At 41.4% G+C, this 14,124-nt stretch overlaps 1 protein-coding gene across 1 annotated transcript in view; it reads left to right on the top strand.

The window, feature by feature from the left end:
• EXPH5 (exophilin 5) overlaps positions 1-14,124 on the top strand; it is a 92,021-nt gene that overhangs the window by 50,248 nt on the left and 27,649 nt on the right. The window contains exons 2-3 of the mRNA XM_026451982.1: positions 7,918-8,078; positions 10,857-11,019. Of these exons, the coding sequence (XP_026307767.1) occupies positions 7,918-8,078; positions 10,857-11,019 (324 nt within the window). The remainder of the gene's footprint in view (positions 1-7,917; positions 8,079-10,856; positions 11,020-14,124) is intronic.

Raw genomic sequence — 14,124 nt, 5'->3', positions numbered from 1 at the left:
GCCATCCCTGGAGTCATCCTTGAAATATTTCTGCTTTAAAAATATTTGAATTTCTTCAAAATCTTGCCCCCTTCATGTATCTGCATGCCACTACTGTCTGAATTTCATTTCTCACTATCTTCAGGAAACAAATACTAGCATAAACGTATCCACGGATTATTTATATTTTACTTCCAACAGCGCTAACCAGAGTAGGGTTTGTATAGCTCAACATTCAAAATTTAATCAAAATGAAAGTCAATCTCATCACAATAAGACGATGATCAAAAACAGGAAAAAAAAGTCAAAAACTTTCTTATTTAAAACACATAAGAAAAATGAGCTTTTTTAAATTAAACATTTCTTATTCCAATAAAGAACTCTGAGACACTGAGTTTTTTATTTTTTTTAAAGACGGAGTCTCACTCTGTCACCCAGGCTGGAGTGCAGTGGCGCGGTCTCGGCTCACTGCAACCTCCCTCTCCTGTGTTTAAGTGATTCTCCTGCCTCAGCCTCCTGAGTAGCTGGGATTACAGGCACCCACCACCAAGCCTGGTGTATTTTTTGTATTTTTAGTATTTTTATTTTGTATTTTTAGTAGAGATGGGGTTTCGCCATGTTGGCCACGCTGGTCTTGAACTCCTGACCTCAGTGATCCACCTGCCTCAGTCTCCCAAAGTGCTGGGATTACAGGCATGAGCCACCACACCTGGCTAAGACACCGATTTATAAATTGACAAAATATACAATTGCCAAATCACAAAGTATAATTACTAAACAGACCTAAAGGAAGAGTTCAAGCCTTCCTATTATCAAAGGATAACATATTTTATTAAACAAAGAAAGTAAAGATTCTTAAAAAGAAAAATAATTACTAACAATTATAAATAGTACCACCAAAATATTAAATTAGAAAAATAAAAATACTTGAAATAATACCTTGTCTTCTAAGGATGCCTAGTGGCAGACTTGTACTTTGCTGGCATAAATGATATTGGTGTAGCTATTTTGGTAGTATGTATAAAGAATGACAAAAAGGGCTAGGGTCTGTTGTTCATGCCTGTAATCCCAGCACTTTGGGATGCCAAGGTGGGAAGATCAATTGAGGCCAAGAGTGAGAGACCAGCCTGGGCAACAGAGTGAGAGTTCTAGCTCTACAAAAAACTAAAATATTAGCTGGGCATAGCAGCGTGCAACTGTAGTCCTAGTTACTCAAGAGGTTGAAGCAAGAGAGTCATCTGAGCCCAGGAGTTCGAGGCTGCAGTGAGCTGTGATGGCACCACTGCACTCCAGCCTGGACAACAGAGTGAGACCCTGTCTCTACAAAAAATAAAATTTAACTTTTAAAAAAAAATCACAAAAATGTTTTGACTCTTTGGCCCAGTTCATTCTACTTTCGTGTCTGACAGACACTGTAAAAATAGAAAATGCACAATATTATTTATTACAGCAATATTTATAAAGAAAATTCTCAATGTCCTGGATGAGGAGAATAATAAATAAAGGATGGAAAACATACTAGCCTGAATATTATGCAAATACTTAATGATTGCTCTGAAGATGAGTGATGTTAAAAGTGTTATTTAAGTTTCAGTAATGTTAAGTTTTTGCAGTGTTAACTTTTGGGTTTTTAAAGATTATATACGCATGATATCTGTAAGTGGCATCTTCTTTTTTTTCTTTTTTGAGACAGAGTCTTATTCTGTCATCCAGGCTGGAGTGCAGTGGTGCGATCTCAGCTCACTGCAAGCTCTGCCTCCTGGGTTCACACCATTTTCCTGCCTCAGCCTCCCAAGTAGCTGGGACTACAGGTGCCTGCCACCACGTCCAGCTAATTTTTTTCTTTCTTTTTTTTTTTTTTTTTTTTTGTATTTTTAGTACAGACAGGGTTTCACCGTGTTAGCCGGGCTGGTCTCGATCTCCTGACCTCATGATCCACCCACCTCAGCCTCCCAAAGTGCTGGGATTACAGGCGTGAGCCACTGTGCCCGGCTTGTGAGTGGCATCTTCTATGCACTTCTGTAAATCAGAAGTCTAGGAATCTTCCTTGATGTGTCTCTACCCCTACTTCCCAAAATGCCATTACTTGGGGGTCACTTTTCACCTTAAGTCACCCTGAACACTTTCCACTTTTCTCCAGCTTCCCCACTACCATCCTGGTCCAAGCAAACACCTCTTTCTTTTAGACCTTAAGTCACCCTGAACACTTTCCACTTTTCTCCAGCTTACCCACTACCATCCTGGTCCAAGCAAACACCTCTGTCTTTTAGATCCTACAAGTATCCCGACCGGTATCCTGCCCTCCACTGGAATCTACTCTCTACCTGCAGCTAGGATGATCTTTCAAAAATGCAAATCCAATGTGTCTTGCCCCTGCTGAGCCATCATTGTTCCACGACCAAACACCAAACCGCAGAACCTTACCTAATGCTATGTTATCTAACAGCTGCCTCTCTTTCTGCTTTACTTGGGCTTCTTCTCTGTCCCTGCACTCCAGCTACACAGGCCTTATTTCAATTCCTTACTTCTTCTCTGGTTGCATTTGTTGCTCTACAGAGGTTACCCCACTGCTTGGAAAGCTCTCTCCCAGACCCTTCTGCCATGACCCTTTGGCCTCATCCTTCGTCCTTCATTCTTCCAGCCCGATGTCATCTCAGGGAAATCTTCACTGGTGGTGCCTCAGCCCAGGTCCTTGTTATATGCTGTCTTAGCAACTATTTATTGGTTTTTGTTTTGTTTTGTTTTTTCAAGGCAGAGTCTCGCTGTGTCACCCAGGCTGGAGCGCAGTGGTATGATCTCGGCTCACTGCATCCTCCACCTCCCGAGTTCAAGCGATTCTCCTGCCTCAGCCTCCTGAGTAGCTGAGACTACAGGCGTGCGCCACCACACCCAGCTCACTTTTTGTATTTTTAGTAAAGATGGGGTTTCACCGTATTAGCCAGGATGGTCTCAATCTTCTAACCTCATGATCCGCCTGCTTGGTCTCCCAGTGTACTGGGATTATAGGCGTAAGCCACTGTGCCCGGCCTATTTACTATTCTTTTAGACCAGGTCTCACTCTTTTGCCCAGGCTGAGTGCAGTGGTGTGATCCTAGGTCACTGAGCCTCCAGCTCCTGAGTTCAAGGGATCATCCTGCCTCAGCCTCCTGAACAGCTGGGACTACAGGAGCACACCACTACACCTGGCTAATTTTTAAATTTTTTGTAGAAATGGGTTTTCGCTATGTTGGCCAGGCTGGTCTCTCACTCCTGGCCTCAAGTGATCCTCCCACCTTCCTTCCCAAAGCACTGGGATTACAGACAAGAGCAACCACACCCAGCCCTATTTACTTTTTTATTGTATTCCCCCAATACACACCCCCACTCCAGCAGAATTTAAATCCCATGAAGTCAGGGACTTGTTCACTGTTCTTTGCTCAGGGTTCAAATGTGTGTTGAGTGAATAAGTCATATTTACCATTACCTTATGTCAGTATTGTTATTGGATTCATACCTGTCTCTCCCACTAGACTGTAATCTCTCTAGGGTTGGCGCTCACCACCGTATGCCACCATTGTATGCCAGCATTTGCACCATAGAAGGCCTTCTACAAACGTATATTGAATATTATATATATACCTCAGCATCCCAAGTAGCTAGGGCCATAGGTGCAAGCAACCACACCTGGCTGTTAAATTTTTTGTAGAGACAGGGTCTCACCATGTTGCCCAAGCTGATCTTGAATTCCTGGACTCAAGCAGTCCTCCTGCCTTGGCCTCCCAAAGTGCTGGGATTACTGGTGTGAGGCACCACGCTCAGCCTGGATATATTTTATCACAATGGTGTGAGAAATGCAGTAGAAAAATCACACTGAAAGAGTAATATTGACTGTGTTCAGATTATGACAATATTACTGATTTCTTTCTGTCTCCAAAAAAAAAAATTGATGGAAAAGTGACAACACAAATAAAAATTCACAATTAAACAAAAAGAAGAAATAGCTCCATATGTTGTAGATATTGTATAATAAAAAAAGCTACAATAAAATGAAAAATAATAAGCTAAAAATAGAAATGATACCTGTAATCTACTCTAAAACATCAGGTGTTTTCAATTTTTTTTTTTGGTGTCCCCTAAAGGGGGATTATTTTTACATAGCTACAATCATAGATAAATGTTGTATTTTCGTTTTCCTGCTTCATGTTATGTCACGTGCATTTTTCCAGGATTCTATGTTGTCTACATAATTATTGTTAGCAACTCAGTTGCTCAGTTAAATTAATGCTCTTGGGGTGGGGTTATTGCTGTAAGATAAATTTCCTGGAGTGGAATTCAAAGTGTATGAGTACTTTCAGGGAAATACAGATTTCTGGCTTCATTGGCCAGAAGACAGAAAAGAAGCAGGCAGTGGTGGATATGTACACAACCATGGAAGGAAAGCTTGGGGTATGATTAAGTGAACTGTGATTACTTTTAAAAGAGAGTCAGGGCTCAGCATGGTGGCTCATGCTTGTAATCTCAACACTTTGAGAGGCTGAAGCGAGAGGATCGCTTGAGGCCAGGAGTTCAAGGCAAGCGTGGGCAACAGAGTGAGATTCTGTCTCTACAAAAATTAGTCAGGGACAGTGGTCCCAGCTAAGGAAGGAGACTGCTACTACTCCTGCTGCCCTCCTCCCCCCACCTTGCCTAGTTCACAAGACAGGAGGAAAGAGAGGAAGCAAAAAGAAAGAAACAAAAGTAAGATAAATAGCCAGACAACCTTGGCACCACCACCCAGCCCTAGGAGTTTAAAAAAAAAGTAATAATAACAATATCAACCCCTGACCTAAACTACTTGTGTTATCTGTAAATTCCAGACACTGTATGAAAAAAACATTGTAAAACTTTTTATTCTGTTAGCTGATGCATGTAGCCCCCAGTCATGTTTCCCACGCTTGCTCGATTTATCACGACCCTTTCACGTGGACCCCTTAAAGTTGTAAGCCTTTAAAAAGGCCAAGAATTTCTTTTTCAGGGAGCTCGGCTCTTAAGACGCAAGTCTGCCGACGCTCCTGGCCAAATAAAAACCTCTTCTTTCTTTAATCCGGTGTCTGAGGAGTTTTGTCTGCAGCTCGTCCTGCTACACAGCTACTGGGGAGACTGAGGCCAGAGGATCACTTGAGCCTAGGAGGTCAAGGCTTCAGTGAGCTATAATCGCACCACTGCACTCCAGCCTGGGCAACAGAGTGAGACGTTGTTTATAGAAATAAATGCAGAAATAAAGAAAATGTGTAAAAAGAAAGTCTATATTACATCAAGCCTGTATGGGGGAAAATGTTGTTTATATGAAACATTTCTAAGTCAAGTAGCTTGACTGTCTCCTGAAATGAGACCGATGTTTTCAGAAACAGAGAAAGGTGGTGCCAGCTTTTGGGGAACTGACAATTAGGGGGGGCTCCAAGGAAGGGGAGGTCGTGTGCAAATGTGGGTCATTAGTAAGTGAGGTGTTCATAAGTTAGAGGCAGCTAGTATTGGTTAGAAGCAGATACTTAGGATCTCTTAGTCTGCTCTGTTAGTAAATGAAGTAGCAATAGAGACAGGAGTACCAGGCATCAGAGGGCGGAAATGGCAAAAAATTTGCATTGAGGCACCAATGCAAATTCTGTAAGTTGAACATGTTGATTGCTGTCTAGTGCTTTGCAAAATGCAAGTCTGGGCAGGGTGACCTCTGGCTCCTTTCTCGAATATTTTATAAAATAGCAGTATCATAGCCCCAAGCAGGAGCCTGAGTTGCAGCCATCTCAGTTCATTGCCTTTTAACTCTAGATTTGCCACTTCGCAGATATCTTGCTCTTCAGCTCCTTAGCAATACAAAGACCCTAACACTGTGCTTTACAGCAGACCCTGGATAAATGATAACAGCTGCTGAGCCACACGGAATACTTTACCAAGCAGCAGAATCTCCCAAGGTTGGAACCCAACAATTTGCTTAACTTTTTCATAAGTGCTATCTAAAAGCAACCACTCTGTAAGCCTTGTCATCATGTTCTTCAGACTCCACTTTATGCTCATTTTGCCCCCGTCCAGGAACATCTCCCTCTGAATTAGGGACCTCTCATTTCCAAACAGTTCTAGAGTCTTCCTTAAATAGAGCAAAATGATCTACTTTGAAAAAAGTATTAATAAATCACAACAACCGGTGATTTAATTAAGAACTTAAAGCAGCATTTTCATTTGAAAGAGAATTGGGCAGGAAAGGGCAGGACAGAAGAAAAAAAAGTAATAGGATTTCAGGCCACATGTTCTGACAATATGGGGCAGACACATTTGTGCACCGCATGGCTTTTTTTTTTTTTTTTTTTTTTTGAGACGGAGTCTGGCTCTGTGGCCCAGGCTGGAGTGCTGTGGCCGGATCTCAGCTCACTGCAAGCTCCGCCTCCCGGGTTCACGCCATTCTCCTGCCTCAGCCTCCCAGTAGCTGGGACTACAGACGCCGCTACCTCGCCCAGCTAGTTTTTTGTAGTTTTTAGTAGAGACGGGGTTTCACCGTGTTAGCCAGGATGGTCTGGATCTCCTGACCTCGTGATCCGCCCGTCTCGGCCTCCCAAAGTGCTGGGATTACAGGCTTGAGCCACCGCGCCCGGCCCGACCGCATGGCTTTTCTATCCATCTCAAATTATCCCATCTCTTACTACCTTTGCATTAGACCTGTGCTCACTCATGGGCTTTTGTGTTTTTTGTGTGTAAAGAACTTCATTATCTAAGACCATTATATTCGGCAGGGTGCGGTAGCTCACGCCTGTAATCCCAGCACTTTGGGAGGCCGAGGCAGGGGTGATCATTTGTGGTCAGGAGTTCAAGACCAGCCTGGTCGACATGGCAAAACCCCGTCTCTGCTAAAAATACAGAAATTAGCCAGGTGTGGTGGCAGGCGCCTGTAATCCCAGCTATTCAGGAGGCTGAGGCAGGAGAATCACTTGAACCCTGGAGGCAGAGGTTGCAGTGAGCCAAGATTATACCACTGCGCTCCAGCCTGGGTGACAGAGAGAGACTCTGTCTCAAATAATAATAATAATAATAAGAGTGTTACATTCAATAATTTCTTTTCTTCACGTTAGCTTTTATCTTTGACCACTGGATGGACAAGCAAGTATCCTATTTGTTACATTCACTGTTGAATCCATTGCCTACCTGGGGCCTCATAAACACTAAATTGATTAACATTGCTCAATAAACATTTAATGAATTAACAAGTGAATGAATGAGTAATCAAAATGAGAATATTCTAGTTTCTGCATGTCATTAGAACATCTATCATTCAATTGCATTATTAGGTCAGGTTTTAGCACATTGCTTAATCCAGGTTGTCCTCATCAGCCTGATGATTAGTTTAACTACTGGCAAAAACTTTTACTTTGCCATCATATTTTACAAGAATACTAAAAAAGAAAAAGAAAAAAGAATATACCTAAAATACATGCAGTGTTGAAAGGGAAATTCTGATTAGAGCCATTTTTTTTCTAGACTCAGATTATGCTGCTCCTCCATTAGGTAAAGTTTAGCCCATCACATGAATTGGCATTAGATGTGAATGAATTTAAAGAGTGCATTGAGGCTGGGCCAGGTGGGTCACTCCTGTAATCCCAGCACTTTGGGAGGCTGAGGCATGCAGATCACTTGAGCTCAGGAGTTCGAGACCAGCCTGGGCAACATGGTGAACCCCTATCTCTACTAAAAATAGAAAAAATTAGCTGGGCATGGTGGTATGCGTCTGTGGTCTCAGCTACTTGGGAGGCTGAGGTGGGAGGATCACTTGAGCCCGGGAGGTGGAGGTTGCAGTGAGACGAGGTTGTACCACTGCACTCCAGCCTGGTGACAGAGTAAGACCCCCATCTCAGAAAAAAAGTACATTGATTTAAGGATGAGCTTGATGTTAAGAAAATAAACAAAGACTGCACTAATGTTTTTATTTTATTTCAGCAAACTTCAGAAGACAAAGAGGGATATCAGATGGCTTCAGGGAGTGACTGGTGAATGGTTTGAAGAAATTCAAAGAAAAAAGTTTTGCAATGAAACAGATGTTAGCCAAATGTTAAAACAACCACTTACATACAGGCTAAGGAAGGAGATGGCAAAAAACGGTAAGAAAAAGATTTTAGATTTAAAGTTGGTTTCTTTTTTTCTGTGGCATAGTATTGTAGATAATGGCCCAGTGGATCTCCAATGTAACCAATCCGTGTTTAGAAATATTTTAAAGTCGTAAGCCACAAAAGTTTGTAATACAATATACACTTAAAAAAAAGTGAACTGAAATTTTACTGTAATAATGTCTTGGGGTTTTTTGTTTTCTGTTTTGTTTTTTTTTTTTGAATCGGACAAGATAGCATAGTGGGTAGGAATATAAACTGTGATGTCAACAGAGGCCTGGATTCAAATGTACTCTGTCTCTATTCATGTGAGTCTATTCAAGTCATTTACTCTCTGTAAACCTCAGTTTCCTCATCTTTAAATGCATACAATGATACCTACACCTCATAAGGTGGTTATGAGAATTAAGTAAAATTATGTGTATAATGTATTAAACTGGGTGGGGGCGATGGCTCACAATTGCAATCCCAGCCCTTTGGGAGGCTGAGGCAGATAGTGGCAGGCGCCTGGAGTTTGAGACCAGCCCGGGCAACATGGTGAAACCTCATCTCTACAGAAAATACAAAAATTAGCTGGACGTAGTGGTGCCCACCTATAGCCCCAGCTACTCTGGAGGCTGAGGCGGGAGGATTAGTTGAGCCTAGGAGGCAGAGGTTGCAGTGAGCTGAGATCATGCCACTGCACTCTGGCCTGGGCAACAGAGTAAGACTGCACCTCAAAAAATAAATAAATAAATAATAAATATTAAGCTGGAACAGGGTAAGCACTTAAATAAATGGGATGACTATGATGAAGGGGGAGGAAGAAAAAGGGGAGGAGTGGAGGAAAGGAGAATCAGAGATCAGAGGAGAAGGGAGGGAAGGTGGTGGAGGAGCTGCCACACTTCTGGAACTTTGGTAAACTCCATGAATGAGTTCTAATAAATGCCTTCTATGTAGATTAAAAGGATACTAAAACTTGCTTTCACGGGGCTATTGCGAAGATAACCAAAGTGCACTAGAAACTATAATATACTAAAATAAAGTATCTTTTTACTGACGCAGAGTCACATGGACTACTTTTTTGCATGTTATTAACATTAGTAACATCATGAAACATGTAAAAATAATTCTAAACTTCTATATTGATAATATCTTGCAACTCTCATAATAAACATATCTATGTAAAAAGACTCACAGCTCAGATTTTTTAGATCACCCCCATACATACCTTCCTGACTTTTCCCTTGTCCTAAATTCCCCTAATATTTTTAAAGTCAGCATGTCCAAAATCATTATAATATCATGGATTTTTTAAATTTTTATTTATTTATTTATTTTGAGATGGAGTCTCACTCTGTCACCCAGGCTGGAGTGTAGTGACGCCATCTTGGCTCACTGCAACCTCCACCTCCTGGGGTCAAGCGATTCTCCTGCCTCAGCTTCCTGAGTAGCTGGGATTACAGGTGTGCGCCACAATGCCTGGCTAATTTTTTTGTATTTTTAGTAGAGATGGGGTTTCTCCATGTTGGCCAGGCTGGTCTTGAACTCTTGACCTCAGGTGATCCACCCACCTCCGCCTCCCAAAGTACTGGGATTACAGGCGTGAGCCACTGTGCCTGGCCAATATTATGGATTTTGTATATGTTGATGTTGCCTTTGAATTTTTAATACCCGTATATTATCTATACATATATATTATACACAAACAGGTTGAATATCCATTATCTGACATGTTTGGGACCAGAAGTATTTCTGATTTCAGATCTTTTTGGATTTTGAAATATTTGCATTATATAAACTGAAAAGTTGAGCATCCCAAATCCAAAAATCCCAAATCTGAAAGGCTCCAATGAGCATTTTCTTTTCTCTCTCTTTTTTTTTTTTTTTTTTTTGAGATGGAGTCTTGCTGTGTTGCCCGGGCTGGAGTGCAGTGGCCAGATCTCAGCTCACTGCAAGCTCCGCCTCCCGGGTTTATGCCATTCTCCTGCCTCAGCCTCCGGAGTAGCTGGGACTACAGGCGCCTGCCACCTCGCCCGGCTAGTTTTTTGTATTTTTTAGTAGAGACGGGGTTTCATAGTGTTAGCCAGGATGGTGTCAATCTCCTGACCTCGTGATCCGCCCGTCTCGGCCTCCCAAAGTGCTGGGATTACAGGCGTGAGCCACCGTGCCCGGCCGGGCATTTTCTTTAAGCATCATGTTGGTGCTCAAATTTTTTTGGATTTTGGAGGAATTTTGGATTTCAAGTTTTTTGGGTTTAGGATGCTCACCCTGTATATGTTACATGCAAACACATATATAAACCAGGTATGTAGCAAATACATATCCACAGAGATAGATTTTGGAAACGAATGAAGAACAATCTAAATGACTTAATTTCCTTTTCCTTTACTTTCTTCAGTATAAGAAGTTATGTAGTATGTATCTATCACCGTTGTTATAAGGTACTGAAATAAAAACTTCTGAAGGACAGCATGGTTAAGCAACATGAGAATTGAATGGGGTCCCTGACTTCCTAGCTTGGGTGAGGAAGAACACTGTACGGAATTTGATTCACAGTACACGTGGAAAGATTCCCTACTACTTGAGTTTTCTCTATGCGGCAGAACCATCAGAGGCGCAGGAGAGAGGCTGTTCTGACTCCCTTAGTCCCTGACGTCTTCATGTGAGGTTGCCTGCCCTGTTTCTAGTCTGCATAGAGGGAGAAAGTGACGTAAGAGCAGAGGCTTCATTCTTTCAAGTATATTTACTTGGAAATAATTGATGCAAAATGTTTACAATTTTTTTTTTTAGATCCAATAGAATTACCTACATCAAGATCTAAAAATGTAACTAATCCAAAAAAGCCAACACCTTTTTCTTCCCGGATGAGCTTCAGGTCGTCATTTGCTTCCCTGTTCTCATTCAGGAAATCTGGAAAGGAGACTTCAAAGCTTCCATCGCTGGGACAGAAAGGGTGAGTTAAACTCAGGTCATGTTACGGCCCATTTGTTATCCGATATCAGAGGCCAGCAGCCTGTTTTGTGTTCAAAGTGTTTAATGTTTGTTCTTAGAATTTCAATTCAATTGGTATTCATAACAAAGGAAATGGGACTTAGCTTGCATAGTGACAAAGTTCTTAGGAAACCATGAAATTTGGCTCACCTGAAATCCAACTTCTAACGAACTGCAGAGTGCGTTGGTGGTGCATTTGGTGAGTGATGGGTTAAATATTGGGAAATAGTGATTGTCAGTTTTTCCACTGCTCCAAGAGTCTGGCCTATGCCCTGGCCAGGAAGATACATTTAAATAAAAACTACTCCTTCTTTGCAGAGTATGTGTCCTGGTCACGTCCTGGTCATAAGGAGAGTTGGGATATAAAGACTAGCTGAGAGAAAATGTGAGATGAACAAAGAAACTAGAGAAAAATAGAATTCTAAAACAGAGGGAGGAAATGTGATTACTGTTACTAGAAATACTGAGGGCTGTTTCCATGTGTTTGCTCAGAATGTATAAGGTGAGGGAGGAGAAGCTTTTGGAGCAGTGGAAACTTAGTTCCAGATGGTTCCCAGTTTAGAACTGTGCAAATCAGTTCACCTGACTCAGTAAGTTGTTGGATTACTTTGTGAAAAACAAGCAAGGTTATGCTTAAGTGCAATCGAGCTGACTGCTAAATATTTTCGGCATGTCTTCCTGGTTGCAAAGCTTCCCACCCTCTAAAGGTGTTGGCTTGGCACGTGATGTGTTCCGTGTGCCGTCAAACCACACGGCGTGTTGCAGCACTAAATAAAAGGTGTTGGAGGTCACTGTCGCTGGGAAACAAGAGGCAGCAAGCAGCTGGTGGGTCGTGTGATGAGGCTGCTGGATTTAGCAGACCACTGTCCTCCCCTCTTGGGTGAATGGAGGGTTTTTCACTTCCAGCTTTCACCCGAGGCTGTTTTTGTCTGATGAAAAAAAGAGCTGACCGCAATGTAGGTTTATGTGACCGTAGCTACCAGAGTCACTAGCAAGGAAATACTCTTCAAATAGGTGAGTCGTTTCTCTTTGTAAAAATTTTTGAGAGACTAGTGATTCTCGCATTTGGGGGATTTAAAATTGAGAAAATGTTTCTTGCACAGTAAATATTTCTTTGAGGGAGAAAAAAATATTTCCACTGCACGGTACAGCTAGGATTTGTGATATCATTTGTATCTTACGTGATTTTCTTTAAGGCAGAATGTTGTATAGCTGAACCATCTAATATTAGTAAACTGGGAAAAGTTGAGGAACCTGTTAATTCTATGGGCAGGTTATTTCCAAGCTCATATTGCAAATTATTGCAAAGGTGGATCAAAGAAGATATAGATCTATAATCTTCATTCTGGGTATCATGTTTTTTGGTTACAGACCAAACCGGAAAACATTAAAACTCCTGCAACATTCTGTTTAGCAAATGTTCTTAGATATCAAAATACTTGCAGCTGTCTTTTAACGGGGAGAATTGAAACATACACACAACATGCAGAAATAAAATAAATATCATCATTTAAGTATATTTATGTGTGTTTAGTAGTTTTCAGAATTTGTCATCTTCAAATACATTTTACTTTCAAAACATAAACAGGAATATTTAACATTTATCTTATTATTGATATTGATAAGTATTTATTATTTCTGCTGGTGCAGAATATAATTAAAGGCACTGGATTTTGCTCCTAAGAGGTTTCAGAAGATGACATATAAAAGCATGTTGTTTTTATTTTAAAATTTGAATGTGACCTAAATATTTGGATATGAATCCTATATGTGGGAGAAGAAGTGTTTATTAAAGGGGGCATTGTATTATGAGGAGGTGATATAAATCAGGTCATACATTATGAAGGGCTCTATAATCTCAGGTAGAACCTAACTTTGGCAGTGTTGATCTGAAATAGAAAATCAATCTGCAAAATGGACTGTGATTCAGGAGCTCCTCCTTACCTACAAGCACCCTGGGAGGGACTGACAAATGGCCCACGGACACACAGTCATCCTCTGCAGGCAACAGTCAGGTTTCTACTTGCTGAAGCCATCAAGGGCTTGACTGTCACACTCAGTGCTCTGGAAAACAAATCAGTAAAGCAATTTAGAGGATCTTTTGCAACTCAGAGAAAAAGAATCAACACAAGGTGAAAGATAGCCTTCTGATCAGCACTTTAAAACGTGCTTATCAGAGACTTTTTTTTCTCTCTTTTTTAAGCTTTGGTTCTAACTGAGAAATGCACTGGGTAATAGGTAACCCTCCCCAGAAGAACATGGACTTCATCATTTCACCAGATTCACTTGTTCCCTTTAAGGCCTAGCCAATAATAGCATATGATATCTTCAAGCTCTGATTTCCTAATATCAGAGATAAAAAGCCATGGGAACACAGTGACTTGGTGAATTTGTAAAAAATGTAAAAAGAAAGGCCTGTCGTGGCGGCTTACGCCTGTAATCCCGGCACTTTGGAAGGGCAAGGCGGAAAGATCACTTGAGCCCAGGAATCTTGAGACCAGCTTGAGCAACACGCTGAAACCCCATCTCTACCAAAAAGATAAATTATCTGGGCATGGTGGCGCAAGCCTGTAGTTCCAGCAATTTAGGAAGGTGAGGTAGGAGGATCACTTGAGCCTGGGAGGTGGAGGGTACAGTGAGCCATGATCATACGGCTGCACTCCTGCCTGCGTGACAGAGTAAAACTCTGTTTCAAAAAAAAAGCAAAAAGATTGACCACTTCTGCCTCAAATATGATTTGCTCCTCTTCTCAAACATAAACACTTCCCAAATTATCCCATTATGATTTTAATCCTATTCATAAATGATTGACCCTACTCCAACCCCAAGAAAAAAGAAAAATACTTTCCATTCATGTTTTAATGTATACATTCCTAGCCAATAAATCCAAGAAAAGTATACATATACACATGTAGCTTTCCCTCAACATCTTCCTGCAAGTCATGTTTCCACGGGTCTTGTTCTAGGGTATCTAGTGCATGTAACATGTGCTCAACCCCTACCATAGAATTTCAGTAACTTTGTCATCTCACCAATGCCTTCCACAGGGCATCCAATGGTGTATGTC

Source organism: Piliocolobus tephrosceles, chromosome 13, assembly GCF_002776525.5.
Source record: "Piliocolobus tephrosceles isolate RC106 chromosome 13, ASM277652v3, whole genome shotgun sequence".
Classification (NCBI taxonomy): Eukaryota; Metazoa; Chordata; class Mammalia; order Primates; family Cercopithecidae; genus Piliocolobus; species Piliocolobus tephrosceles.
Note: the sequence above shows the minus strand (reverse complement) of the source record. Positions and strands in the feature narration are given on the sequence as shown.